This window comes from Geotrypetes seraphini, chromosome 3, assembly GCF_902459505.1.
Source record: "Geotrypetes seraphini chromosome 3, aGeoSer1.1, whole genome shotgun sequence".
Taxonomy (NCBI): Eukaryota; Metazoa; Chordata; class Amphibia; order Gymnophiona; family Dermophiidae; genus Geotrypetes; species Geotrypetes seraphini.
In genome coordinates this window covers 398345461-398371727 of record NC_047086.1, presented here as the reverse complement: position 1 = coordinate 398371727, position 26267 = coordinate 398345461, and the positions used below count along the sequence as shown (strand labels likewise).

At 42.5% G+C, this 26267-nt stretch overlaps 1 protein-coding gene across 1 annotated transcript in view; it reads left to right on the top strand.

Moving 5' to 3' along the window:
* Positions 1-26267, top strand: part of DNAH8 (dynein axonemal heavy chain 8) — a 1666792-nt gene that overhangs the window by 1481741 nt on the left and 158784 nt on the right. The window contains 3 exon segments of the mRNA XM_033937418.1: positions 2105-2260; positions 11991-12173; positions 20081-20186. Of these exon segments, the coding sequence (XP_033793309.1) occupies positions 2105-2260; positions 11991-12173; positions 20081-20186 (445 nt within the window).

Below are 26267 nucleotides of genomic sequence, written 5' to 3'. Positions count from 1 at the left end.
GATACGTTTGATACTGGAAAGAATATCCCAAGCGGACACGAAAACCCCTAAGTCTCCCTCCCATTGATGACACAAGGAAGCAAAATCCCTAGAGGAGCCCAAATCCATCAATGCTGTATAGGCACCTGAAATAGATATGCTCTCAGGGGAGATGAGATCCAAAAAAAGATGCAGTTTCTCCCCCAGCAGAAATTACAGAGCTTCTTTCTCTAGATTCAATATATAGTGTTTGAGTTGACAAAAAACAAAGCAGTCTCCCCCATCGGGCAGACACCCTATGAGAAAATTTTGTACACATAATCACTGTCCCCATTGGACTAAGCACTTGTTCCAAAAGGGTATACCCACCGAATCCCAGTGTTGAAACGCTCTATTCTCATTACCTGGTAGAAAAGTAATATTCCTCCTTATAGGTAAAAGAGAGGATACATGCGGATTGCCCCCCAACCTAGATACCAAAAATTTCCGGGCCTCATGTAGCGAGGCAATTACCCAGCTGTTCTTAACATGCCAGGACAAAAACTTCTATGGGACATGCAGGATCGAATTAAAGTGGTAGGTAGCTATAAACTGCCATTCCAATGATAAGGGACTATAATTATCACTGCTCCTGAGTTAATCGGTCAGATGACGTAGAAGACAGGCCATGTTATAATAATTCAGGTCGGGGAAACCCAGCCATCCTCTTTGAATTTTTTATGTTTAATACCCAGTCTGAGCAAGCGAGTCAAGGCGGTTTACCAAAATTAGTAGTATATGTGAGCTTGAAATCTTTAGCTGGCCCTCAAAGCTTTCTCATATACATCATGGCCCTTTACATGAAAAAGGTTGCAGACCACTACTCTTAACATGTAATTGAAAAGGAGGTGTGGCCAGTGGGAGGTATGGGTATTCCCAAAAGCTGTTTGTGTTTGCATAGAAATGCTATGAGTTCTGCGCTGACATTTATATCAGGTTTCAGCTGGTGTAAATTCTAGCACTCAACTTTAGGCACAGGAATTGGCAGGCCTTCCCCTCCCTGGTGTACTCTGGGATGCACTGGAAAGAAGTCTAAGGCCCTGATTGGCTCGGAAGCCTAAGGCCCCTCGTCCAACCGGAGTCTTAGGCCTCCTTCCCAGTGTATTCTGGGATGCACTGGGAAGATCCTAAGACTCTAATTGGCCAGATACCTAAAGCCCCTCTCTGGGGGGGGGATGGGTGGGGTGGTCACTGGGTGAATGGGGGGTCGATTGGTTGCTAGGTGTGAGGGTGTTTCAGGGGGTGTTCTGGCAGGAGGGAGTTAGCATCCCTTCTGCCTATCATGGTTTGGTGGTGGTGTGTGTGAGTGTGTGTGTGGGAGGGTGTTCTGACAGGAGGGAGCATCCTTTCTGCATATGGCATTTGGGTGGGTGGGGATGTTTTGGAGGGGTTCTGGCAAGAGGAATTGGGCCTTCCTCCTGCTGGGGGTTTCTTGGGAAGTTCCAGCAGGAGGGCTTGGGAACTCCTCCAGCCGGCAGATGATTTAGGGGAAAATGCTTTGGGGAGAGGGGTGGCAGGAGCGAGTGCGCATCCCTCCTGCCACCCAATCGCAGGGGGGGGGAGTTGGAATTCCTTGCTGCTGAGCTGATCGCGGCAAGGAAATTCCCTTGCTGTAATCATCTCAATGGCAACGCGATTCTTTAACCAGCGTCTGTGACAAAAACACGAGTTAGAGAATCAGGGTGATTAGGTGGGGTTAAGCAGACAGACGTGATTCTATAATGGAAAGATGCGATTCTATATAGGACGCCCTGGTACGATTCTCAAAAGCAACTTAGACAGCTACCAAGACCGGGCATCCTACACAGAATCGGGCCCTTGGGGCTTATTTTTTGTGCAACAATTTTTGAGTGTTATTTATTGGATCTAGCCCAAATAATCTAAATTGGAAGAAAGGGAAACATGCATTATATAAGTATAATCAATAAAGAAAATTGCAGGAAAAGTATATAAAGAAAAAAGTAATTTGATATCTTTAGCATGATTTTCTTAAAACACTTAGAAACTCCCCACATTTATGCCAGGATACTGGACTTGATGGACCTTTGGACTGTCCCAGTATAGCAATTATGTTCTTATCTTTAAGGTGACATCACTTAACCACAAATATTTCCGCACACATCTAGAGGATAGCCTTTCCTTAGGGCGACCTCTTCTTATAGAGGATATATTGGAAGAACTGGATCCTGCACTTGATAATATATTGGAAAAAAATTTTATTAAATCTGGATCCACATTTAAGGTACGTTAATTTATAGAATAAAACATTTTGTTCTTTGATTTCTTTCCTTTTGTCTTGCTGACAGTGTATGCTTAATAGAAAAATCACAGTCATAACAATATTCAGTCTTTAGCAACCAATAATTTTTTTATATATCTGCACCAGTCCTTTCTTTCTTGCTCTCGCTTGGATGTTGGAGGTGTGCCTTTTCAATGCCATTTTATAACAAATATTTCAACAGAACATTTTAAATCCTTTATCTTTATTTGTATATGATTTCATTTGTGTTCTCCATTGTTAATTTTCTTGTTTCATAATATCAAAGACCAGTTTCACAGGTCCATATTTTATTTTATGCATGCACATTAACGTGCATTATTTAGAGACCCATTCCAATAACCCCTCTGACACCTATACTTCTAGGTTTCTCACTCTAACATTCTCTTACAATCTCCAGCTATGCTCCACCACCCCTTCGCACCAGAATAGCCACTGGTTTGACCTCCTTCAGCTGCTCTACCACCAAATTATGCATCTCAACACTTCTCTCTGACCACCATCTGTTAACATCCACAACCTATCACCCTCCTTCCTAGATCCAGCCAATTACTATCTATACGTTTAGAAACCTTCAGGCTATTGACCCTGGCACCCTTTCCACCACTATCTTATCCCTCCCTTCAACTACTATGTCATACATGTCTGTCAATGAAGCTGTCTTCAACACCATTCTCTCCCCTGTTATAGATACTCTTGCTCCTCCCTTTCATTTCCTGTAAGGTGTGCCAAACCCCAACCCTGGCTGACTTCCTGCGCTCCTGTGTCCGATCTGCTGAATGTCTTTGTCATAAATCCTGCACATGTTCTGACTTCAAATTCCTGCTGACATCTTTCCAGTCTGCCCTTTCACTTGCCAAACAAGAATATTACACCCATTTAACTCTCTTAGCTCTAATCCTCATCATATCTTTGCCACACTCAACTCTCAATATTTAATATTATTTTCTGATTCTAGATCCTCTGTGTTCATCTCAAGCTTCTTTGAACTCTGTCACTGTTTTCTTCTCCACCACCTCTCTTGGTAGCACATTCCAGGCATCCACCACCCTCTCCGTAAATTAGAATTTCCTAACATTGCTCTTGAATCTACCACCCCTCAACCTCAAATTATGTCCTCTGGTTTTACCATTATCATTTCTCTGGAAAAGATTTTGTTCTATGTTAATAACCTTCAAGTATTTGAATGTCTGAATCATATTCCCCTGTCCCTCCTTTCCTCTAGGGTATACATATTCAGGGCTTCCAGTTGTCAGTTTGAAAGTGGCCCCCACAATATTAGGTGGTAGGGGTTAAGTGAAAGGCGTACTGACAAACGCCAGGTCCCAGGTTCAGATCCCTCACAGATGACTCACCAGGAAGTAGAATAATAGACACAACCAGAGGTGATTGCATAAAGAATATATTATAGAAATAGGCTTACAGAAAAGTAATATTCATAAGCATTACAATTAAGCATTACAATTAAATAAAGAGCAGAGCAGTTTCCCTGCCATACAGTGTCCAGAAGGAAGCGTGAAGTTTCAGGGAAAGGCAGAGAGGGAGAGACAAGGTCTAAGCTTCGTTGTTCCATAGATAAAGAGAAGGATAGACAGAGAGAGGGAGAGCCAAGACCCCTCTCCTGATAGCTTGATAGAAAAAGAGAGCGATAGCTTGATAGAAAAAGAGAGCTACCTGTGTGTTGCAGAGAGGAGGCTTTTATACCTTGGAATCTTATTCTGAATAGAGAAAATATTGTATCTCCCAGTATCTTTCTGTTTAGAATTTGTAAACTGTTTGAGACAATGGTTAATTTAATTAACAAAGGAGGGTGAGAAACCTGATGGGATTAAGTCTCTGGCTTGATCTGTGCACCCTTGTCCTAAGCACCCTCTTAATCAGGCATTAACACCTTTTAGCTAGCCATGATTCAATCAGGGCTACTTGAAACTTAAAATATATCAATCAGGGCTACTTAAAACAGTTTCCCTGCACTAAGGGTCTATCTGCCTTCCCATGCCAGGGTCAGATTGATATAATCTCCCAGAGGTCTCTAGGCTGACACCAGTCTCTCCTCATACAGCTTCTGGTGCAAGCCTCCTATCATTTCTGTCTGCGAATCTGGACCGCTTCAAGTCTTCTTACGTCCTTCGCCAGATACAGCCTCCAAAACTGAACACAGTACTCCAAGTGGGGTCTCACCAATGACCTGTACAGGGGCATCAACACCTTTGTTCTTCTACTGGTGATGCCTCTCTTTCTACAGCCCAGCATCCTTCTGGCAGCAGCCACCGCCTTGTCGCACTGTTTGTTTCGCCTTTAGATCTTTGGACACTATCACCCCAAGGTCCTTCTCCCCATCCGTTCATATCAGCCTCTCACCTCCCAACATATACGGCTCCTTCTGATTATTAATCCCCAAATGCATTACTCTGCATCGAATTTTAGTTGCCAGCTATTAGATCATTCCTCTAACTTTTGCAGATCCTTTTTCATGTTTTCCACTCCCTCCTTGGTGTCTACTCTGTTACAAATCTTGGTATCATCCACAAAAAGGCAAACTTTTCTTTCTAACCCTTCAGCAATGTCACTCGCAAACATATTGAACAGGATCGACCCCAGCACCGAACCCTGAAGGACTCCACGACTCACCTTTTCTTCCTCCGAGCGACTTCCATTAACCACCATCCTCTGGCGTCTGTCTGACAGCCAGTTTCTAACCCAGTTCACCACTTTGGGTCCTAACTTTAGCCCTTCAAGTTTGTTCAAGAGCCTCCTATGAGGAACCGTATCAAAGGCTTTGCTGAAATTTAAGTAAATTACATCTAGCATATGTCCTTGATCCAGCTCTCCAGTCACCCAATCAAAAAATTCAATCAGGTTCATTTGCTACAATTTACCTTTTGTAAAGCCATGTTGCCTTGGATCCTGTAACCCATTAGATTCAAGGAAGTATGCTATCCTTTCTTTCAGCAACACTTCCATTATTTTTCCAACAGCCGAAGTGAGGATCACCGTCCTGTAGTTTCCCGCTTCATCCCTGTGACCACTTTTGTGAATAGGGACCACATCCGATCTCCTCCAATTCCCAGGAACCACTCCTGTCTCAAGTCTTTAATAGGACCTGCCATAACCTCTCTGAGCTCCCTCAGTATCCTGGGATGGATCCCGTCCGGTCCCATCGCTTTGTCCACCTTCAGTTTTTCAAGTTGCTCATTAACACTCTCCTCTGTGAACAGTGCAGAATCTACTCCATTTTCTCGTGTTACTTTGCCAGACAATCTCAGTCCATCTCCAGGATTTTCTTCTGTAAATACAGAACAGAAGTATTTGTTTAGCACGTTTGCTTTTTCCTCATCACTCTCCACATATCGGTTCCCAGCATCTTTTAGTTTAACAATTCCATTTTTCATCTTCCTCCTTTCACTAATATATCTGAAAAAATTTGCATCTCCCTTTTTTACATTTTTAGCCATTTGTTCTTCTACCAGTGCTTTCGCCAGACGTATCTCTCTCTTGACTTCTTTCAGTATCACCCTGTAGTCCTTTCTACACTCCTCTTCCTGTTTTTTTTTATATTTCATGAATGCCAACTCTTTCGCCTTTATTTTCTCGGCCACTAGTTTGGAGAACCATATTGGTTTGCTTTTTCTCTTGTTTTTATTTATTTTCTTCACATAATTCCAGACCTCACTTTAGAGGTGCAGTGCGCCAACAGTCTTCAAACTCCTGGCCTTCTGCTCCTCCCTAGAGAAAATTATGATACCAGGTCCCTGGCGGGGCTTCCCCCTGGTTTGGGGGGGCGGCTTTCGGCCTTCCTTCCGGAATGGCAAATGGTAACTTGGACCAGTGGGTTCTCGAGGTGCTCAGGGAAGGCCTTCGATTACAGTTTTTCCAACCTCCGCTGGATTTCTTCTGTCCCCTCCTTTGGGAAATCTGGACAGGGCCAGCAAGGTGCGAGCCACGGTATGTAGGTTTTTGTATCTGGTGTCTATAGAGCCTGACCCAAAGGGAGACTTTGGCTCCAGGAAATTTTTGATTTACTTCATCAGGCCAATGCAGGACTCTGAAGATTGCAGACCTATTCTGGACCTGAAGACAGTGAACACCTTCCTGCGAGTTCCGTGTTTCCTGATGGAAACGGTGCATTCAGTGGGGGCAGCAGTGACGCCCAGGGAGTTTTTGGCTTCCTTGGCCCTCTCAAAAGGGTACCTCCACATTCTGAATTTTTCTGGATCATCGGAGGTTTTATGTTCTTGGGAGGCACTTCCAGTTTGTGGCACTGCCCTTTGGGTTGGTGTCGGCACCCAGATCATTCACCAAAATCATGGTGGTGGTGGCTGCCCATCTGCGCTCACTGGGTGTGCTGGTCCATTAGTACCTCGATGACTGGCTGATCAGAGCTCCCTCTTTGGAGGAAGGCCGCTTGGCGGTTCGCCAAGTGGTGACTTTCCTGGAAAGTCTTGGCTGGGTGATCATTCTCGAGAAGAGTCGCCTCGAGCTGACACGGGACTTGGAGTACATGGGAGTCCGGTTCCATGCAGACAGCAACCATGTGTTTCTGCCAGAATCTAGGAAGCTCAAGCGTCGGAGTGTAGTTCGGGACATGTTAGTGGCTCCAGTCCCCACGGCCTGGCAGTATCTGCAAGTATTGGGTCTCATGGTGGCGACTATGTTTGAGATTCTGTGGGCAAGAGCTCACATCCGTCCTCTTCAGTTGTCCCTTCTGTCTCGGTGGCATCCTCAGCGGGATGCCCTGGGAGTGAAGTTGCCATGGTTTGCAGCGGCCGCAGCTGTATGGTGTGGTGGTTGAATCCGGTTACTCTGAACAGAGGCTCCCTCTGCGAGTCTTGGACTGGGTGACCCTGTCAACGCACATGAGTCTGGCTGGGGAGCAGATTGCCAGTCTTTGCCAGTTCAGTGTCGGTAGACTGTGTTGGAGAGCACATGGTCGCTCAATCGACTGGAGCTGTGAGCAATCCGTCTGGCTCTGCTGTGATTTCAAGGAAGTCTCCATGTGTTCTCGGACATTATGATGGATGTTGCCTATGTAAACCATCAGGGAGGCATGATGAGTCCCCTGCAGAGCCTGGAGGCTCAGATGCTCGTTGCCTAGGCGGAGCAGCATCTGATGGCCTTGTCCTCGGCTCATGTGGCTGGAATGGACAATTTGCCGGTAGACTTCCTCGGTCGTTAGATTTTGGACCCAGGAGAATGGTCCCTGTCCAGGCTAGCGTTCGAAGCCATAATTCGTCGGTGGGGTTGTCCTGCCTTTGATCTGATAGCATCCTCGGAGAGCCGGAAGGCATACAGGTTCTTCAGCCACCGATGAGAGGTCAGCAGCGCAGGGCTTAGCGTTCTGTTTCAACCATAGCCAGAAGGGGAACTTCTGTATGGCTTTTTCTTACGCAGGCCCGGTACTCCTAGTGGCCCCGGACTGGCCCAGCTATCCTTGTTATGCAGACCTGGTAAGTTTGAGCGACGTGGGGGGTCTGCATCTTCCTTGCCATTGGAGATTGCTCACACAGGGCCCGATAGCCCTTCAAATTCCGGACCATTTTGGTCTTGCAGCCTGGCGCTTGTATGAGCAGTCTTGAGGGCTAGGGGCTTCTCTTCTGCTGTCATCACCGCGCTTCTTAACGGCAAGAGGAATTTGATGGGGTTGGCCTCCGCGAAGGCCTAGAGGTGCTTTCAGGCTTGGTGTGTGAGGGTTCAAGTGGATTCTTTGGCCCTTTCAGTGGCACATGTTCTGGACTTCCTGTAGGCTGGCCTCAGGATGGGTCTGGGGGTTCTTCTCTCCATGTCCCCATTGCGGGACCATCGTGTTTGGGTCCCTCTTCTCTTGGGGGTTCTCTTGCATCTCCCCCAGATGTTGTACGCTTCTTATAGGGGGTGGGGAGGCTGCGGCCTCCCTTGAGACTGACGTGTCCTACGTGGTCTCTGAATCTGGTTCTCCACTCGCTGGCTCATCTACTCTATGAATTTCTAGATGGGATTTTTCTGAGAGATGTTACCATCAAGACCGTTTTCCTCGTTGTGGTCACTTCTGCACGGAGAGTGTCAGAGCTTCATGCTCTATCGTACAGGGATTCTTTTCTCTGCGTCTGCAGTTGTTTTGAGGACTTTCTTCTGCACGTGGTTTCTGCAGTCCATGTCAACCAGGTAGTTCAGCTACCCCCTTTTGTTCAGTCAAGTTCCAAGTCTGAGGACCGTGTTTTGTGGTCTTTGGATGTGTGACATCTCTTTTGAGATACCTGGAGGCCATGCATGACTTTCGTCTTTTGGACCCTCTGTTTGGCAGGCCCTGCGCGTTGGGGTCAGCCTGCTTCCAAGGCTACCATCTCTTGATGTTTCCATGCTGCCGTTTCAGCTGCTTATGTGTCAGCGGGGAAGAAGCCTCCCCTTGGGGTACAAGCTCACCCTACCAGAGGACTGGCTTCCTCGTGGGTTGAATCCCATGTGGTCTTGCCTGATGTGCTTTGTAGGGCGGCCACTTGGGCCTCTCATCATACCATTCCAAGTTTTTCAGACTAGATGGGGCAGCCAAGCATGATGCAGCTTTTGGGGCTTCAGTTCTGTTGGCAGGCACATCAGGCCCTCATGATGTTTGGGGAACTGCTTTGATACATCACACAGGTGAAGCTTCCAGAGGTTATTGTACAAGAATGAAAGATTAGGTTACTCACCTCTGTTAATCTTCCTTCTTGTAAATATACTCTGGAAGCTTCACACCCTCCCATCTATTTTGTCCGATTCACAGGTCGCCTGCCAGTAATTGGTAAGTTGGCTTTTTTTCTTTGACCAGCCTCTCTAAAATTTCCATGAGTGTCCTTTTAAAGAAGGTTACAGGGTTTGAAGGCTCCCGGGGTGGTGTCCCTTCTGCTCTTTAGGCTGTGTCTTTCTTTAGTGACCTTAAACTCAGTTTTGTAGGTGGGAAATGTTACAATTTCTTTTGTAATTTTTCAAAATACATTCTACAAAATAGAATACATAAGAATGGAATTTTACAAGACAAGAAAATAATTTCAAGATAATTATTATTAAACTTAAATTTACAACAAGCCCACATTTAGGGGCGTTCGTTGATTATGTATTTGGTTATCATGGGCAGCATTGACTTGTAGCGGGGAGTCCCCGCACCCCCCTCTCTTTTCTTGCATTTCCTGTTTGTATTAGATCCTCCTGGCTTTGCTACCTACTGAGCTTCAAGGGGAGTGTCTGCAGAGGTGACCTTGCAGAGGGGATTGATTTTATTTCTAAGTTCTGCAGCCAAGGCTGGAATAGATGCAGAACCCACAGGTGAAGCTTCCAGAGGATATTTACAAGAAGGAAGATTAACAGAGGTGAGTAACCTAATCTTTCAATATATGCTATCTATTCTTGCTTGTTCCCTCACAAGACAGGAACAGGATTATTAAACACTTTAGCTAGAGTCCTTAGCCAAATGCTCTTCTTACACTTGGCTATAGTTGACAGTTCACTAAAGCATTAGCTTTTATCTTTAAAAGACTTCTGGAAGACTTGACACTGCCCGTGATTTGTGTTGACTGTACTGTCCCTCTCAGAGAATAGCCACTGTTTAGGAATGTAGTCCTCCTATCACCTTTGTGCACCAAGTTAATCAGCCACAAAACTTTCTGCCTTTGCAAGCACTGCAAGCAGGCACAGGTCTTTAAAACAAATAAACATTTCAAGAACTCTGTTTGTCTTTGGCTCATTTGAGCTTTGCTGCTGGAGAAGGATTTTAAAATCAAACTGACTATGTCACTTGAAGCCCAAATAATGAAGTTACGACTGTCTTATTATGGTCACACCATCAGAAGAGAGATCACTGGAGAAGGACATCATGTTTGGGAAGATCGAAGGAACCAGGCGAAGAGGGTGACCTGCAATCAGACGACTGGACATGTTGAAAATAACCATGGGGATGACACCGGAAGACCTTTCCAGACTAGCACAAAACCGATTTCTTTTTAGAACTGCAATTCATCAAGTTGCTAGGACTCGAGCATGAGTCAATGCACCTAACAACATCATAGTTTTGAATTTTGTTAGTCTAGTAAGTTCTTTGATAAAACCAAGATGTTTAAAAAATGTAAATGTGGCTTTTTAACGAAGCGGTATCCAAGATGGCGATTGAGAGCAGGACGCGCTGAGTTGCTCGTCTCAGATAGCGACTTTTTGGAACGAATTTCTAGCGGTATATTTCACTTACCGCGATGCCTAAGGGGCCGGAGTGCTGCTTTTGCCTCGCGGCGCTCTGGAGCTCCGGGTCTCAGTAATTTTCAAGATCTTCTGAGGCGTATGCAGGAGGTCTCAGTAGCATCGGATGGCGAACCCGCGGTGGACACTCTTGGGCCCGATACCACTCTAAGCCCCGATGATAGGGCTACGCCCCCGCAGCCTCAGATTACCAGCTCCCCCAGGGGTGGGGAAACCCCGGATATGGAGGTATTCTCCTCTCCAGAGGCAAGCAAGGATCTTCAGGAGAGTTTGGAGGCTGGGGCTCGTATCATAAGGGCCCCCATGGAGATATCTGGGGCAGTACCATCTTTGTATGAGGGGGAAGGACAGAAGACATGCCCCGAAGAAAATCTTCAGAATGGTGAGCACTTTACACTCACACAAACTCCAATTGTATTGATTAAACCTGCTGAAGTAACCCTAGATTCCATTTGGGACCTAATGGCTGATTTTGTAAAAAATATTACTCCTACTTTTCAACAAATTGAAGGGAAAATTAAGGAACATAATAAAGAACTGAAGGACATAAGGAAAGAAATGAATACTTCTAACTCATCCATTCAGAAAATAGAAAAGGAAATTATAACATCGAAACAATTGCAAGAGACTTTAGTTGAAGATAATATTAATCTAAGGAAGAAGATTGAAATGCTTGAGAACAATTCACGTAGTAACAATTTAAGGTTAATTAACTTTCCAAAACTTGATTTGGTAACTCCTAGAGATATGCTTAGAGATATCTAGTGGAAATTCTGGAGATACCTGAAGAATCGTTACCACTATTCTCACGGATTTAAATATCTCACAAATTTTAGAGACATCTGAGAAGGACTTAGCATCATCAGCCACTATGATTATTACCTTAGCTTTACCTATTGATAAAACATGGTTGTTAAAGCTTTACTTTAAAAATAGACAAAAAAGTTTTCTTGGTTACAGAATACAAATGTTTCCAGACTTGGCACGGGAGACGCAGAGGCGCCGCCGTGAATTTCTTCTTTTGAAACCTGGGGTGATATCTTTAGGGGCGACCTTTTATTTAAGACATCCGTGTAAATGTATTGTGTGTTACCGTACTCTTAAGTATGTGTTTTTTGAACCATCCCAATTATCCAATTTTGTGGCAATGTCTCGTCTAAATGTAAGCAACCTTTGAGCCCTATAATTTGATTATTGGACCTCACTTCAGTGCTAAGCTTTCAGTTCTTTTATAACTATTAGTAATTTTATTTTTGCCATTTTTTCTTGATTCTTGGATCCAAGTTGAGGACTTGAGCATAAATAGTAAATTTATTAACTTATGAGTTATATTTACATTGTATTTAATATCTATCCTATTATTGCTTTCTGTACAAGTGTAATACTTGAAATTTAAATTGAAAATCAATAAAAGATTTAAGTATAAAAAATGTAAATGTTGTTTCTTTTGAGAATTCTTTATAATTAAATCCTTAATCCTCTTGTCAACTAGGTCAAAGTTGGAGATAAAGAAGTGGATATAATGAGTGACTTTAAATTATATATTACTACAAAGCTCCCAAATCCTGCCTTTACTCCTGAGATTAATGCTAAATCTTCAGTAATTGATTTTACTGTTACAATGAAAGGACTTGAGAACCAGTTACTAGGAAGAGTTATTCTTACTGAGAAACAGGTAAGTCTGTAAGGCTGAAACTTTTCTTGCCTCCACTAATACATTAATCTTTAATTAAAAAGCATTGCAAGACTGACAACATTGATTAGGTTATGGACTAAGGAAATAAGACTGAATGTGATTTGAGACATTTGCTTATTCATAAGAAATGTGGAGGGGTGTAATCAAAGGAAACGTCTAAGTCCCCTTTTGGCCTAAGTCCTTAGATGCAGAAAGTAGGCATGTCCATTCAAAAAACAAAAAATCCAAAATGAGTTTTTTTTTTTTTTTTTAGAATGGCCTACCTCTACGTTCAGCAATGTAATCGCCCAGACTGCCACTACGTTTATTCTTAACACACATTCCCGACCAAAAAATCGCCGAAGTCCCAAACGCCCAAAACAAGACCTTTTAGGTGAAGGAGGGCCAGTCCTTCGCCTAAAAAAAGGAGGGCCAGTCCTTCGCCTAAAAACAACACCGGTTACAGAATCCTGGAATCGTCGTCCCCCGCAATCGATCATGGCAGGCAAAGGAGGGGCCAGTCCTTTGCTTAAAAGCAGGATTCTCTAACAGGTGTATGTCAAAAACAACACCGGTTACAGAATCCTGGAACCATTTTTAAGGGGAAAAATAATATTCAATCATTACAATATTTTGTTAATGGCTCCCAAATCTGAAATTTTCTAAAATTCCCCTGCTGTGCGGCTGTTGTTCTTTCCATTTTATAAATGTGACATAGAGAGTTCCACTAAAAACTGTAATTAAGTCTCTTCCATTTTTTCCAATTACTCGTCATCTGTTGTATGGCAACCCCTGCCATAATAAGTAGAAGCCTGTTATTCTTAGATGATATTTGGCTCTTAGCACTCATTGACATACCAAACAGCACAGTATCATAGGATAATGCCACTGGATTTTCCAACATACAATTTATTTGACCCCCCCATATTGATTTCCAAAAGCAAGAATCAATGGACAATAGAATAATAAATGATCAATAAAATAATAAATAAATGATTGAATATTATTTTTCCCCTTAAAAAATGCACATCCAGGATAGGGGAGGAAGGGTTTTTGAGTAGAGGAATGGGGTTTATGGTAGGTTTTCTTCAATTTAATGAGTAGGGGGGAGGGGGGATAAATTCTGATATGGAGTTTTAACAGAATGTTAAGTGATGTATTTGAGTTTAAAATGCTATAAATGCTGTTATACTTATTGTAAGTTTATTAAAAATGAATAAAGAATTGGGAAAAAAAAAATCCTGAAACCATCCTCCCCTCCCCCCCGCAATGATCGCGGCAGGAGAGATGCCTAATCTCTCTTGCTGAAGGACCCTCCCCCCCCCCGTAATTACCGGCAGGAAGTAGCCCAAGCCCTCCTACTGGAAAGAAACCCTCCCCACTGTGACAACTTCCCCCCCTGAACCGCTCACTGGCAGGATGGGAGCCCAAGCCCTCCTGCTGGACAACCTCCTCCCCAAACCTCTCACCGGCAGGAGGGAGCCCAAGCTCTCCTGTTGGACAACCTCCTCCCGGCCCCTATCTCCATGGACCGAATCCCCCCGGACCCCCCTTCACACTCCAGCAGCCCCCCACCCCCCCAATCTTAATCAATGGCTAAGAAGCGTAAACCTGTCTCCGATGATAATCATGCCTCAGCGTCCTTCCAGACTTCTTCTTCCTCGACACAAGTCAATGTGTGGATGACCACTTGCCTTCACTCCAACTGGTGGCTGTTGCAATGAGAAATTGGATTGGCTACGTGTTTCTTTTTTAAAAAAAATTCTTTATTTCTTTTTAATTCTTACAACAAGTGTAATTAAAAACAATACAACAAATTTTCACAAATCACTTGTAATTACAAACATATGTTCTTATAAATATAATAAATAAATATCCCCCCATATTGTCAATATTTCCATAACCAATATTATACCTGTTTCCCACCCTAACCCAAATATAGACTAATCATGTGCTTAAGACATCTGATCATTAAAGTAAGTAGTAAATGGTCCCCATATTTTATCAAAATTATGAGATTTTCCTTGTTGTAACGCTATCATGTTTCTACGTGTTTCTGATCTCGAGACTTTCATTCAAGAATATGTCTCCAACGTTCCCCACAAAGGAGATGATCTCTTTGGAAAATGCATTGAACAGGCTGCTGACAAGATTGAGAAGCACAATGACTGCATGGCAACTCTTTTTACAGCTGAAACATCTCAGTCGTCTCAAAGATACACTACCTCTTCCAGATGCACCTCATATTACAGGTGTCCCTACAACCAGCCTTCCTTGTCTATGATGTCCAATGACCAGAGGCGGCCTAGACAACAAAGACAGAAAAAAATCACAATCTCAGTCTCAATCTAAACAAGTGTCATTCTTTTGACCTCTTTCTGGAGAGCATGGCCAAAGTCTTGTTCGATCTCCCTCCAAGTCTCCCCATCGGAGGGAGACTATATCATTTCCAACAGTACTGGACTCTTATAACATCAGTGGCTCAGGATTATGCTCTATTCCCTCAAAACCAGTATCTATTAGAAATGTAGCCAACCCACTGAAGTATGTAACCAAATAAACACAGGTTGGAGTGTTTGTACTCAAAAGAGAACTTTTCTGAAATACCTCAGCCCCACCACTCCACCGCTATAATAGTTTTTTAAGCGGGAGATTTATGTGGTGCCTCATCATTGGTAGATCATTTAAAGCGCCATGAGTATGTGCTTTTTTACTTTTTTACTTTTTCTATTTAAATTTTTTGTTAATTTTTATTAATTTCATAAATAAGCAATAAATAAGTAAATAAATAAGTGGATGTAAAAGTAAATAGAATTTGTATACTTAGCTTCTACACACAGCTCAACCTGGGAGTATGACCCGACATGTTTCGCACCATCGGTGCTGTCTCAAGGGTCTCCCTAGGTGGCCGTAGTCATCCGACTCACTAGATTGAAGTCTGTGAAAAGACTTCAATCTAGTGAGTCGGATGACTACGGCCACCTAGGGAGACCCTTGAGACAGCACCGATGGTGCGAAACATGTCGGGTCATACTCCCAGGTTGAGCTGTGTGTAGAAGCTAAGTATACAAATTCTATTTACTTTTACATCCGCTTATTTATTTACTTATTTATTGCTTATTTATGAAATTAATAAAAATTAACAAAAAATTTAAATAGAAAAAGTAAAAAAGTAAAAAAGCACATACTCATGGCGCTTTAAATGATCTACCAATGATGAGGCACCACATAAATCTCCCGCTTAAAAAACTATTATAGCGGTGGAGTGGTGGGGCTGAGGTATTTCAGAAAAGTTCTCTTTTGAGTACAAACACTCCAACCTGTGTTTATCAGGATTATGCTCTACACTTACTGAAAAAATGCCCAAACCACCCACCATAAGAACATAAGAAGTTGCCTCCGCTGAGGCAGACCAGAGGTCCATCTTGCCCAGCGGTCCGCTCCCGCGGCGGCCCATCAGGCCCATTGCCTGAGCAATGGTCCCAGACTATCCCTATAACCTACCGCTACTCTTATCTGTACCCCTCAATTCCTTTATCCTCTAGGAACCTATCCAAACCTTCTTTGAAGCCTTGTAACGTGCTCCGGCCTATCACAGCCTCCGGAAGCGCGTTCCATGTGTCCACCACCCTCAGGGTGAAAAAGAACTTTCTGGCATTTGTTTTAAACCTGTCTCCTTTTAATTTTTCCGAGTGCCCCCTTGTACTTGTGGTTCCCCATAATCTGAAAAATCTGTCCCTGTCTACTTTTTCTATACCCTTCAGGATCTTGAAGGTTTCTATCATGTCTCCTCTAAGTCTCCGCTTTTCCAGGGAGAACAGCCCCAGCTTTTTCAGTCTGTCAGTATATGAGAGGTTTTTCATACCTCTTATCAGTTTAGTTGCTCTTCTCTGGACTCCCTCAAGTACCGCCATGTCCTTTTTGAGGTACGGCGACCAATACTGGACACAGTACTCCAGATGCGGTCGCACCATTGCACGATACAGTGGCAGGATGACCTCCTTTGTCCTGGTTGTGATACCCTTCTTAATGATAGCCAACATTTTGTTTGCTTTTCTTGAGGCTGTGGCGCACTGTGCCGACGCCTTCAAAGACGTGTCCACCATCACTCCCAGGTCTCTTTCAAGGTTACTTACCCCTAGCAGTGATCCTCCCATTTTGTAGCTGAACATCGGGTTCTTTTTCCCTACATGCATGACCTTGCATTTCCCTACGTTAAAGTTCATTTGCCATTTTTTGGCCCATTCTTCTAGCGTCGTTAGGTCCCTTTGCAGATCTTCGCAGTCTTCCATGGTTTCAACCCTGCGATAGAGTTTGGTGTCATCCGCAAATTTAATAACTTTGCAATTTGTTCCCGCCTCCAGGTCATTAATAAATATATTGAACAGGAGCGGTCCCAGCACCGACCCCTGCGGAACTCCGCTCGTGACCCCATGCCAGTCTGAGTAATGGCCCTTCACTCCAACCATCTGTTTCCTGTCTGCCAGCCAGTTTTTGATCCATCGGTGGACCTCCCCTTGCACCCCGTGTCTCCACAGCTTTTTAAGCAGTCTTTCGTGCGGTACCTTGTCAAAGGCTTTTTGAAAGTCAAGGTAAATGATGTCAATGGATTCCCCTTTATCCACCTGTCTGTTTACCCCCTCAAAGAAGTACAATAAGTTTGTGAGGCATGACCTACCCTTGCAGAAGCCGTGCTGGCTCGACTTTAGCTGTCCATTGATTTCTATGTGTTCACAGATACTGTCCTTAATCAGTGCTTCCATCATTTTTCCCGGGACCGAGGTCAAGCTCACCGGCCTGTAGTTCCCCGGGTCCCCCCTTGAACCCTTCTTGAAGATGGGTGTGACATTTGCAATTTTCCAATCCTCCGGGATCTCTCCAGTTTTTAAGGATAGGTTACATATTTGGCGAAGTGGCTCTGCTATTACGTTCCTTAGTTCCTTGAGTACCCTTGGGTGAATGCCATCCGGACCTGGCGATTTGTCGCTCTTTAGTAAGTAAGTATCTTTTCAGTTTCCTCCAGAGGACCACTAAGAGCTCTCAGCCCTCCTCCAGCTCAATGCAATAGATCAAGTTCCTGATACTGAAAAAGATGGGAGTTCTTTGCCTAATTCTCATCCTCGGTGTGCTCAACAAATACTTAGTGAAGGAGAAGTTTTGCATGGTCTCTCTGGGAACATTCTTATTGTTGGAGATGAATAATTGGCTTTGCTCTCTAGACCTCAAAGAAACATACATTCACATATCGATACTACCTGACCATAGGAAATATTTTTAATTTTGAGTTAGCTGTCATTTTCAATACAAAGTCCTACTTTTCAGCCTATCCTCAGCACCAAGAGTCTTCATGAAATACCTTGTGGTAGTAGCTGCAACTCTTTGCTCATGGGGGTTTCACCTATTTCTCTATCTGATCAAGATTTCATCATTGCAACTAGCTCAGCATGCCATCATCTAAACAGTTTGTTTTCTGGATGTCCTAGGACTTGCAGCAGCCAACTCAAACCTTAGAGTTCATAGGGGCTCTCTTAGACACTTCTCAAGAACAAGCTTTACTAGCTCAACAGAAACTCAACAATTTCCTTCATCTGAGTCTGACTCCTTCCACCACGCATAATGGCACATCAAATTCTATGACTTCTGGGTTACATGACTTTGACAGTTCATGTCACTCTGTTCACACATCTATACCTCTGAATTCCATAATGGATTCTGTCAACCCAGTGGTCTCAAGCCACTGGATCTTTATATGCTCCAAGTTATGCCGGACTTTGTTATTCCCTCCAATGGTGGATGATTCCATCCAACCTCTTCCAAGGTTTCCCCTTCCAACCATCTCCTCACAAGAAACTTCTAACCACAGATGCTCCAATGCTAGGCTGGGAAGCTCATCTCGAAGGCTTCCACATTCAAAGGGTCTGGACTGCTCATGAGAAAACTATCCACATCAATCTCCTGGAACTCTGAGCAATTCACAATGCTCTCCACACATTCCAGGATCAACTTCAAAATCAAATTTGCCACCTGATTGTTGGTGTGGATGAGGACTTATTCTACTTGAACAAACAAGGCAGCATAGGATCTCATCCTCTCTACACAGAAACAATAGATTTGGACATGGGCAATTGTATATGGAATATTTCTCAGAGTAGTTTACCTAGCAGATTGAGGTATTGATGGCATTTAACCCAATCTGTGTATTCAGTGTGTGACAAACCCATGGCCAGCTTTGTCACTATGATTAATAAAAGCAGAACACGGTCCCTGGGCAGGAGAGCTGACCAGGTTAAAAGTAATGATATAGAAATGGCTGACTACCCCTCAGACAGTGAGATAGAGCAGGAAGGGTATGAGCCTAAGGGTATTCAGCAGAATGTGCCATATCAGAGTAAATATACCAGAAAGCCTGTTAGGACTTTTACTGAGAAGTGGAAACCTGGTCTTGCAGGGTATTCACACTATTGTCAGCCTTGGAGAAACCAGCTTTATTTCCCTAGAGATTTTCAGCCCAACCCCCCTCCTCCTAGGGACACACGTAAAAGCAGAGCCCTGAATCACAGTAGAGGGGAGAGAGGAGAGACAGAGGCACCAGCAGGAGCATGCCCAAGAAGGAGAGGGGAGGAGTGAGGACATGGATATGGCTGAGGACTTGCCTAGCCTGAGATCAGCTGCTGAGAGCATGGTAGGAGCCGAGGCAATGGACACTGCTGAATTGCCTCTAGATGCCAGCTTTAACCCAGAGTGGATGGAGGTTAGTTCCTAAGCTAAAGGGAAGGAAAGAACCTGTCTTAGTAAACTGTGTTTGTGTGCTGGCTCTCTGCAAGCAGAGACCAGGTGACTCTAATCAAGGAGAGAAGGAAAAAGCCTCTGTTTGCTGAAAAGCTGTAAATTTAAACCTGTGAAGTTTCTATGATAAAGCCTCTGCAACAATAGTACCTTGTCTAAAGCACCCTGCTGTGCTAAGTCTACAGAAAAGCTCAGCTGTTGCTGATAAACCCTGTTAACCACCTGAGCAAGGGCTGAGAGCTGGACACTATACCCTGCAAGGTTAGCTGGGGACTAGGGGTTTTAGCTCCAAAGTTTTGCTACTGTGTTTGCAGTTTTCTTTTCTTGTATGAATCTGTTTTTCATGGCATTTCTACTTACCCGAACCCTGGTGAAGAGGACTGACCTTAACCAGAGAAAGTCCAGGGAAATTATATTGCATGCCATACTTGAACTTTGGACATTTCTGACAACTGATTTATGAATTTCATGATTGGGGCTGACGGTGCTCAGACCACTTACCCAATAAAGCCTAGAATTGATAGTTTAACAATACCTGGACTGTGTCTCCCATACTTGGTAAACTTATCTCAGTGTGGCCTGGGCAGACTAGGCGGGGGCCTAGGTCTGTTTTTACCTGAAAGGCCTTCCTCTTTCCTGAGGAAGCCACACCGACAGGTCAGAGTAAAACACTACTAAGCTGCCTGCAGGTATAGGCAGGAGTTAGCTGTGTACAAGTGCTACAACCATATAAGTGGCAGTGTTGAATATACCGGTATAGGTAGTACTGTAATCATACCAGCATTAACCTTTTAGCATAGGCCTGATATTGCCACTATCTGGCTAATATTTAGGGCTAACTTTATCCTGGGTTAGGGTTAGTATTAGAAAGTTTAGCAATTTAAATAGCCCAGTACTGCTGTATTATGATTAATTCAGATTTGACTTACATCTTTTTCAGTAGCAGCTCAAGGTAAGTTACATTCAGGTACTCTTCTCAAAGAGTTTATCTGTCTGAGGTAATGGAAGAGTAAATGATTAGCCCAAGGAGCAGCAGCAGAATTTGAACTGTAATTTAAACTTTTGAGTATTGTCCTGATGGCATTTAATGTTTATATCATGTCTGTGTTTCTAATTAATAGGAGCTTGAGTCAGAACGAATCAAACTTATAGAAGATGTAACATTTAATAAGAGGAAGATGAAAGAATTGGAAGATAACCTCCTTTATAAACTGAGTACCACCCAAGGTAATAAAGTGTAAAGGGTCATGGATTTGCCTTTCTGTGGGTACACCCAAAGCGGTTTACATAAATATATTATATGCAGGTACATAAGGACTTAAAGCTTGCAACTAGCATTCATAGTAATTGCAAAAACAAAAGTTAAAATCCACTGACCTTAATGCACTGAAATTTGCTCTCTAAAAAGGAAGGGAAGGCATTGGGATTTGTATACCACTTATTTTGTAGTTATACAACCGTACTAAGAGCAGTTTACCAAACAAGCAAAGTAAAACTGTTGTACTTGCTATGTAGCTTATATAGAAGATATTTATGTAGCATGATAGGGTATACATCAGAAGAATGAAATGCAATCTCGTAGTACTATCACTAGGGGTCAAGCTGCCTAGTACTGTAAGACTACCACTAGGGAGGTCACATGCTGGTCTCCTAGCAAGCAGAAACAGAAAGGAGCTTTGTGCAGTACCTGATAAAATCAGCTAATTATCTTTTTTTGTGGGGCTTGTATTTTGAAGATTTGATGGCATCAGGATATTCAGGGAATAAGGAGCCTAGCCATTCAACTTACAAGTGGTAAAACTATGGCATGCCCACTAAAACCTCCAAAGCTGCTCGAGGCAAAATCTCTCCAAGTGTTCCCAAAATGGTGGATGGTGATGCTACCATTACTGTATCAGAGGAAGAGTGGGTCCAGGAGATATCTCGCTCAGTCACAGCTGCATTGGAAGACCATTTCAACAAATTTCATTCGGCAATAGATGAAATTAATGAAAAATTTGACTCACACTCCTGATGTTTTACAGAAATGGAAATTAAGGTATCTGAACAAGAGGATGAGACCACAAGGGTGACTTGCCAAATAGAAGATCTACAAAAGGAGAGCGCAACACTTTGCAACTGAATGGAAGAGCAGAAGAATAGGTCTCTTAGAAATAATCTCCGAGTCATTGGAGCAATGGAGACATGTGGTCAAATTTATTCTTACCAAAGTTAAGTCTGGCCGCAGTATTTTGTATCAGTTGGAGTCTTAACAAGCTGGCCTTAGATAAACACAAATAATAATAATAATAATTTTATTTCTTATATACCGCTGTACCGTGAGGTTCTAAGCGGTTTACAGTAGAAACAGAAGAAATGCAATAAGTAAAATTAATTAAGATGAAGAGAAAGTACTTAGAGTTCCCTGACTGTCCCAAAGGCTCACATTCTTGCTAAAGTACTTGAGAAAAATAAATTAGTTAGGTTATAAACATAGAGTAGAAGAAGGTAGGAAAACAGTTCATAGGAAAATTAATTTCGAATACATTATACATTATATATTGTTCAAGGCGGAATACAAATTATAGGAATTACCAAAAGAATTGCGTAATAAAGATTATCTAGATAAATTACATAACAGTGATTCATGTACATTAAATGGTGTGGTAGAGGATTCAATTTTGAGAATTACATATCAAAGGAATCAAGTGATAACAGAATATAGTGGAGATTATCAGTATATACGGTTTACAGATTGGAAGTTACCTAATAATGAAGTAAGAAATTTATTGGATAGTGTGGAAAATGTTTATATAGGAATCAGAGTATGTATGATAGGAAAGGTTCTAAGAATTGAATTAATGTGTTATTCTATCGAGGGAGAGCTTGTGCATAAAGGGAGGATATTAGTTGGTAATGACGTGTTTTCTGAATAGAAATGTTTTGATTTCTTTTCGAAACACTTTGATGTCTGTTGTATTGATCATTAGTTTGGTGATTGTGGGGTCAATTTTTGCTGCCTGTGTCGCTAGAAGGCTGTCGTATAGTTTCTTAAGACGGGTTCCATTATTAGGTGGGAAGGTGAATAGGTTTTGAGTTCTTCTTGATCTGGATGAGCGGTAATGGTTTAGGCGGTAATCCAGACGGGCAAATATAACAGATTAGACTAAAACAGAAAAGTGTTGTTGGTGAAAACATGTTCTGACTCTCCTTAAAATATGGAGGCTGAAAAAACATTTTTTTTTTTTTACAAGAGAATTGATTTGGTCCTTAAATGAGAGTGAGGAATCAATAAGAACACCTAATATTAACAAAGAAAATTCAATTTTCAAGGACGCACCCAAATCCAAAGTCACAGAAGTTTTGTTTTTGCAGTATTAAGTTTCATGTGGACCATTGATAATCACAGAATTCTCCTGTTCAAAGACTACTCGGCCTGACTAGCACTTCAGAGGAAGGAAATGACTCCTTTGTGTGCAGCTTTGCATCTATGGGGCAACCACTTTGATTGGCATACCAAGCCAAATTAAAAGTGTGGCATATGGCAAAATCGCTTATGCTAACAAAAAAGCAGCAAAAAAGGTCATTAATGGCTTAACTGGAGATCCAGAAGCAGGGCATGCAGCACCACTTGGGAACTGGGGAAATGAGTTGAATATTGAAGATAATCAAGCAATTTTAGAAGAACAAAAGATGTAAAAATGTTTTTAGATTTTTCGATCAATAAACAATCAACTCAAAGAAAAATCTCACTGTGTTTTATGCATATCAGTAATCTTTATAAAATTAATGTGAAATGCTCGGTACAAAATACACCAGTAAGGCCAGTACTTATAACCCTCCTGGCCAACCCAAAGCCAAGGCAAGATGTTTAAATGTAACAACAAAGAAGAACCAGCAATGAAAAAATATATAGAAAAAGTACTTATCTCAGACATCTGTAGATGATAAGTTCCTCCTTGAGTAGTTCAAATTGATGACACTGTGGTAGCCTTAACTGTAATCGACAAGAGAACAAATGTGAAAAAAAATCTCCCACAATGAAACAGAAAATCCAAGTTATCAGCGACAAGTAATCCTGGGTCTTCAAAACTCTTCCTCTTCCTCAAATGAAATGAGTCTAACTCTCACCCGAACTGCCAACTCAGGTTTATGCACACAGAAGATTTTTGGATGGGCAGACTAGATGGGCCATTTGGCCTTTATCTGCCATCATATTTCTATGTTTCTATAATGCCTTTATAACTATTCTAGCCTTCACTAGTTGGTGGATCTTTGTAAATATATCTGCTATTAAGGAAGCATGTCTGGAGCAGCTTTTGAATACTCTCCTAGAATTGCTTTTCGCAGCTGCTCATGGGGCATATGCCCCTTTCTCATAGTGCAGGAGTTGAGAAATAGTAATGAACTGTTTTGCATGCTTTGCATCTCATTATTGTATATCCTGTAGCACCTCATATTAATATGCCTATAGTAGAAACAGAAAAATGATGGCAGATAAAGGCCAAATGGCCCATCTAGTCTGCCCATCCGCAGTAACTATTATCTCTTTCTCCGAGAGATCCCACGTGCCTATCCCAGGCCCTCTTGAATTCAGGCACAGTCTCTGTCTCCACCACCTCTTCCGGGAGACTGTTCCATGCATCTACCACCCTTTCTGTAAAAAAGTATTTCCTGAGATTACTCCGGAGCCTATCACCTCTTAACTTCATCCTATGCCCTCTCATTGCAGAGTTTCCTTTCAAATGAAAGAGACTCGATTCATGCGCATTTACATTGGTTAGGTATTTAAATGTCTCTATCATATCTCCCCTCTTCTGCCTTTCCTTCAAAGTATACAGATTGAGATCTTTAAGTCTGTCCCCATACGCCTTATCACGAAGACCACACACCATTTTAGTAGACTTCCTCTTGACTGACTCCATCCTTATATCTTTTTGAAGGTGCGTTCTCAGAATTGTACACAATATTCTAAATGAAGTCTCACCAAAGTCTTATACAGGGGCATCAATACTTGCTCTTTCCTACTGGCCATACCTCTCTCTATGCAACCTTGTGCTTTAATACAAATTGATGGACAAACAATGTGCATTAAGGCTATAACACACCTTAATAACGTCCTGACATATTTAGGGGAGAAGAGCATATATTTACAAGTCTTATAAAGTATGCATGTTTACACATACTTTTGATGCAAACATTTTTACCTGTTTTTAAAGCAGGTGTAAATATCCATAACTTCATTTTAGCCATGATTTTGGCTGCTTTTGAGGGGCAATTTTTAAAAAATATATGGAGTGACGTTTTCGATAGGATACACTGCACAACAATTTTTTGGTTAAGTCTTGATTCCTGAAAAGTTTTTGGTGATTATGACAGGTACCAACTTGGTATGCTCAAATATGGTTTTGGTTTTACTGCATCACGTAAGAACTATGAGAAATAGACATTTTTATGTTTACTGACAATAAAATATATAGTCAAGTTTACGTTTCGCACAAGCGACTAAATGAAACAGAATTAAAAGTGTTTTGCTCCCGAGTTTCTTTTATATTCAGTGTCTGGTGCATCACGTTGTAGCATCCAACAATAGTCGGCAAGCATTGACGGATTCCAATTGCCCTGGTATCGTTTCTCCATCGTAGCTATGTCTTGATGAAACCTTTCACCGTGCTCGTCACTCACAGCACCGAGATTTGCGGGGAAGAAGTCCAAGTGTGAATGGAGGAAATGAATCTTGAGTGACATATTGCACTTCATTCTCTTGTATGCTTTGAGAAGTTTGTCTACCAGCTGAATGTAGTTTGGGGCTCTGTAATTGCCCAGAAAATTGTCAACAACGTCTTTCAAGGCTTTCCAGCCAATTTTTTCCGGCCCAACTAACAGATCTTCAAATCGCTTGTCACTCATAACATGTCTGATCTGGGGGCCAACAAAAATACCCTCTTTGATCTTGGCATCAGTTATTCTTGGGAACATCTGTCTTAAATAACGAAAACCTTCCCCTTCCTTGTTCATTGCTTTCACAAAATTCTTCATGAGTCCCAGTTTAATGTGAAGAGGAGGCAAAAATATCTTTGTCGGGTCAACAAGCGATTCATGTGCTACATTTTTCTGTCCTGGAACTAACTTTTTACGGAGTGGCCAGTTCTTTCTAGAATAGTGCGACTCTCTGTCTCGGCTGTCCCATTCGCAGATGAAACAGCAGTACTTTGTATAGCCAAGCTGCAGTCCTAGTAACAGAGCAACGACTTTGAGGTCTCCACAGATATTCCAGTTATACCTGGTATACTGGACATACTTTAGTAACATTTCCATATTCTCATATGTTTCTTTCATATGTGCTGCATAGCCAACAGGTACTGAAGGATAAACGTTGCCATTGTGCAACAGAACAGCTTTCAGGCTTAACATTGACGAATCAATGAAAAGACGCCACTCTTCCGGGTTGTGATCACAACCAAAGACCGAGAACAATCCTTCAATGTCACAACAGAAACAGAGACTGTCGACTTGTGCAAAAAATTTGGTTATATCATGATGCCGGTCTCGAAACACAGAAATTTTCGTACCTGGTGATAGCAAACACCATTCCTGCAGTCTCGAACCTAGCAGCTCAGCTTTTGCTTTTGACAGACCCAAATCTCTGACCAAATCGTTCAATTCGGACTGTGTTATCAGATGTGGATCGCCTGATGAGGATGGTTCAAAATCCGGGTCAATGTCACTGTTAGAACCCTGCACTGCAGTTTCTTCATCTGGTTCGTCTAAGGTCCAATCCTCTGGTGGTTTCGGAACTGGAAGACTGTCATCATGTGGCATGGGTCTCATTGCTGAAGGCAGATTAGGATATTCAATTGACTTCTTGTTTTTGGCAGAGAAACCAGACACATTAGTCAAACAGAAATAACAGTCCGTCACATGGTCTTTCTGTTCTCGCCATATCATCGGAACAGCAAATGGCATCGTCTTTCGAGTACCTCTGAGCCAGGCTCTCAGACTAACAGCACATGTCGCACAGCAAATGTGAGGCGCCCATTGCTTGTCTTGATCACCTATTTTGCAGCCAAAATACAGATGATAGGCTTTCTTTACAAGGGCAGTCATCGAACGTCTCTGAGGCGTAAGTGTATATTCCCCACAGATATAGCAGAATGTGTCGCGGCTGTTACGACACCGACGAGACATATTGCCCGACACCAAAACGTCTATAGCATCAAGCTTACTTACTGTTATATTGCTACAGCTACTATACTACTATACTTTACTATACTGATACTATATACACACACGGACTATCTATATTAACCAAATGAGCAGGATCGGTGT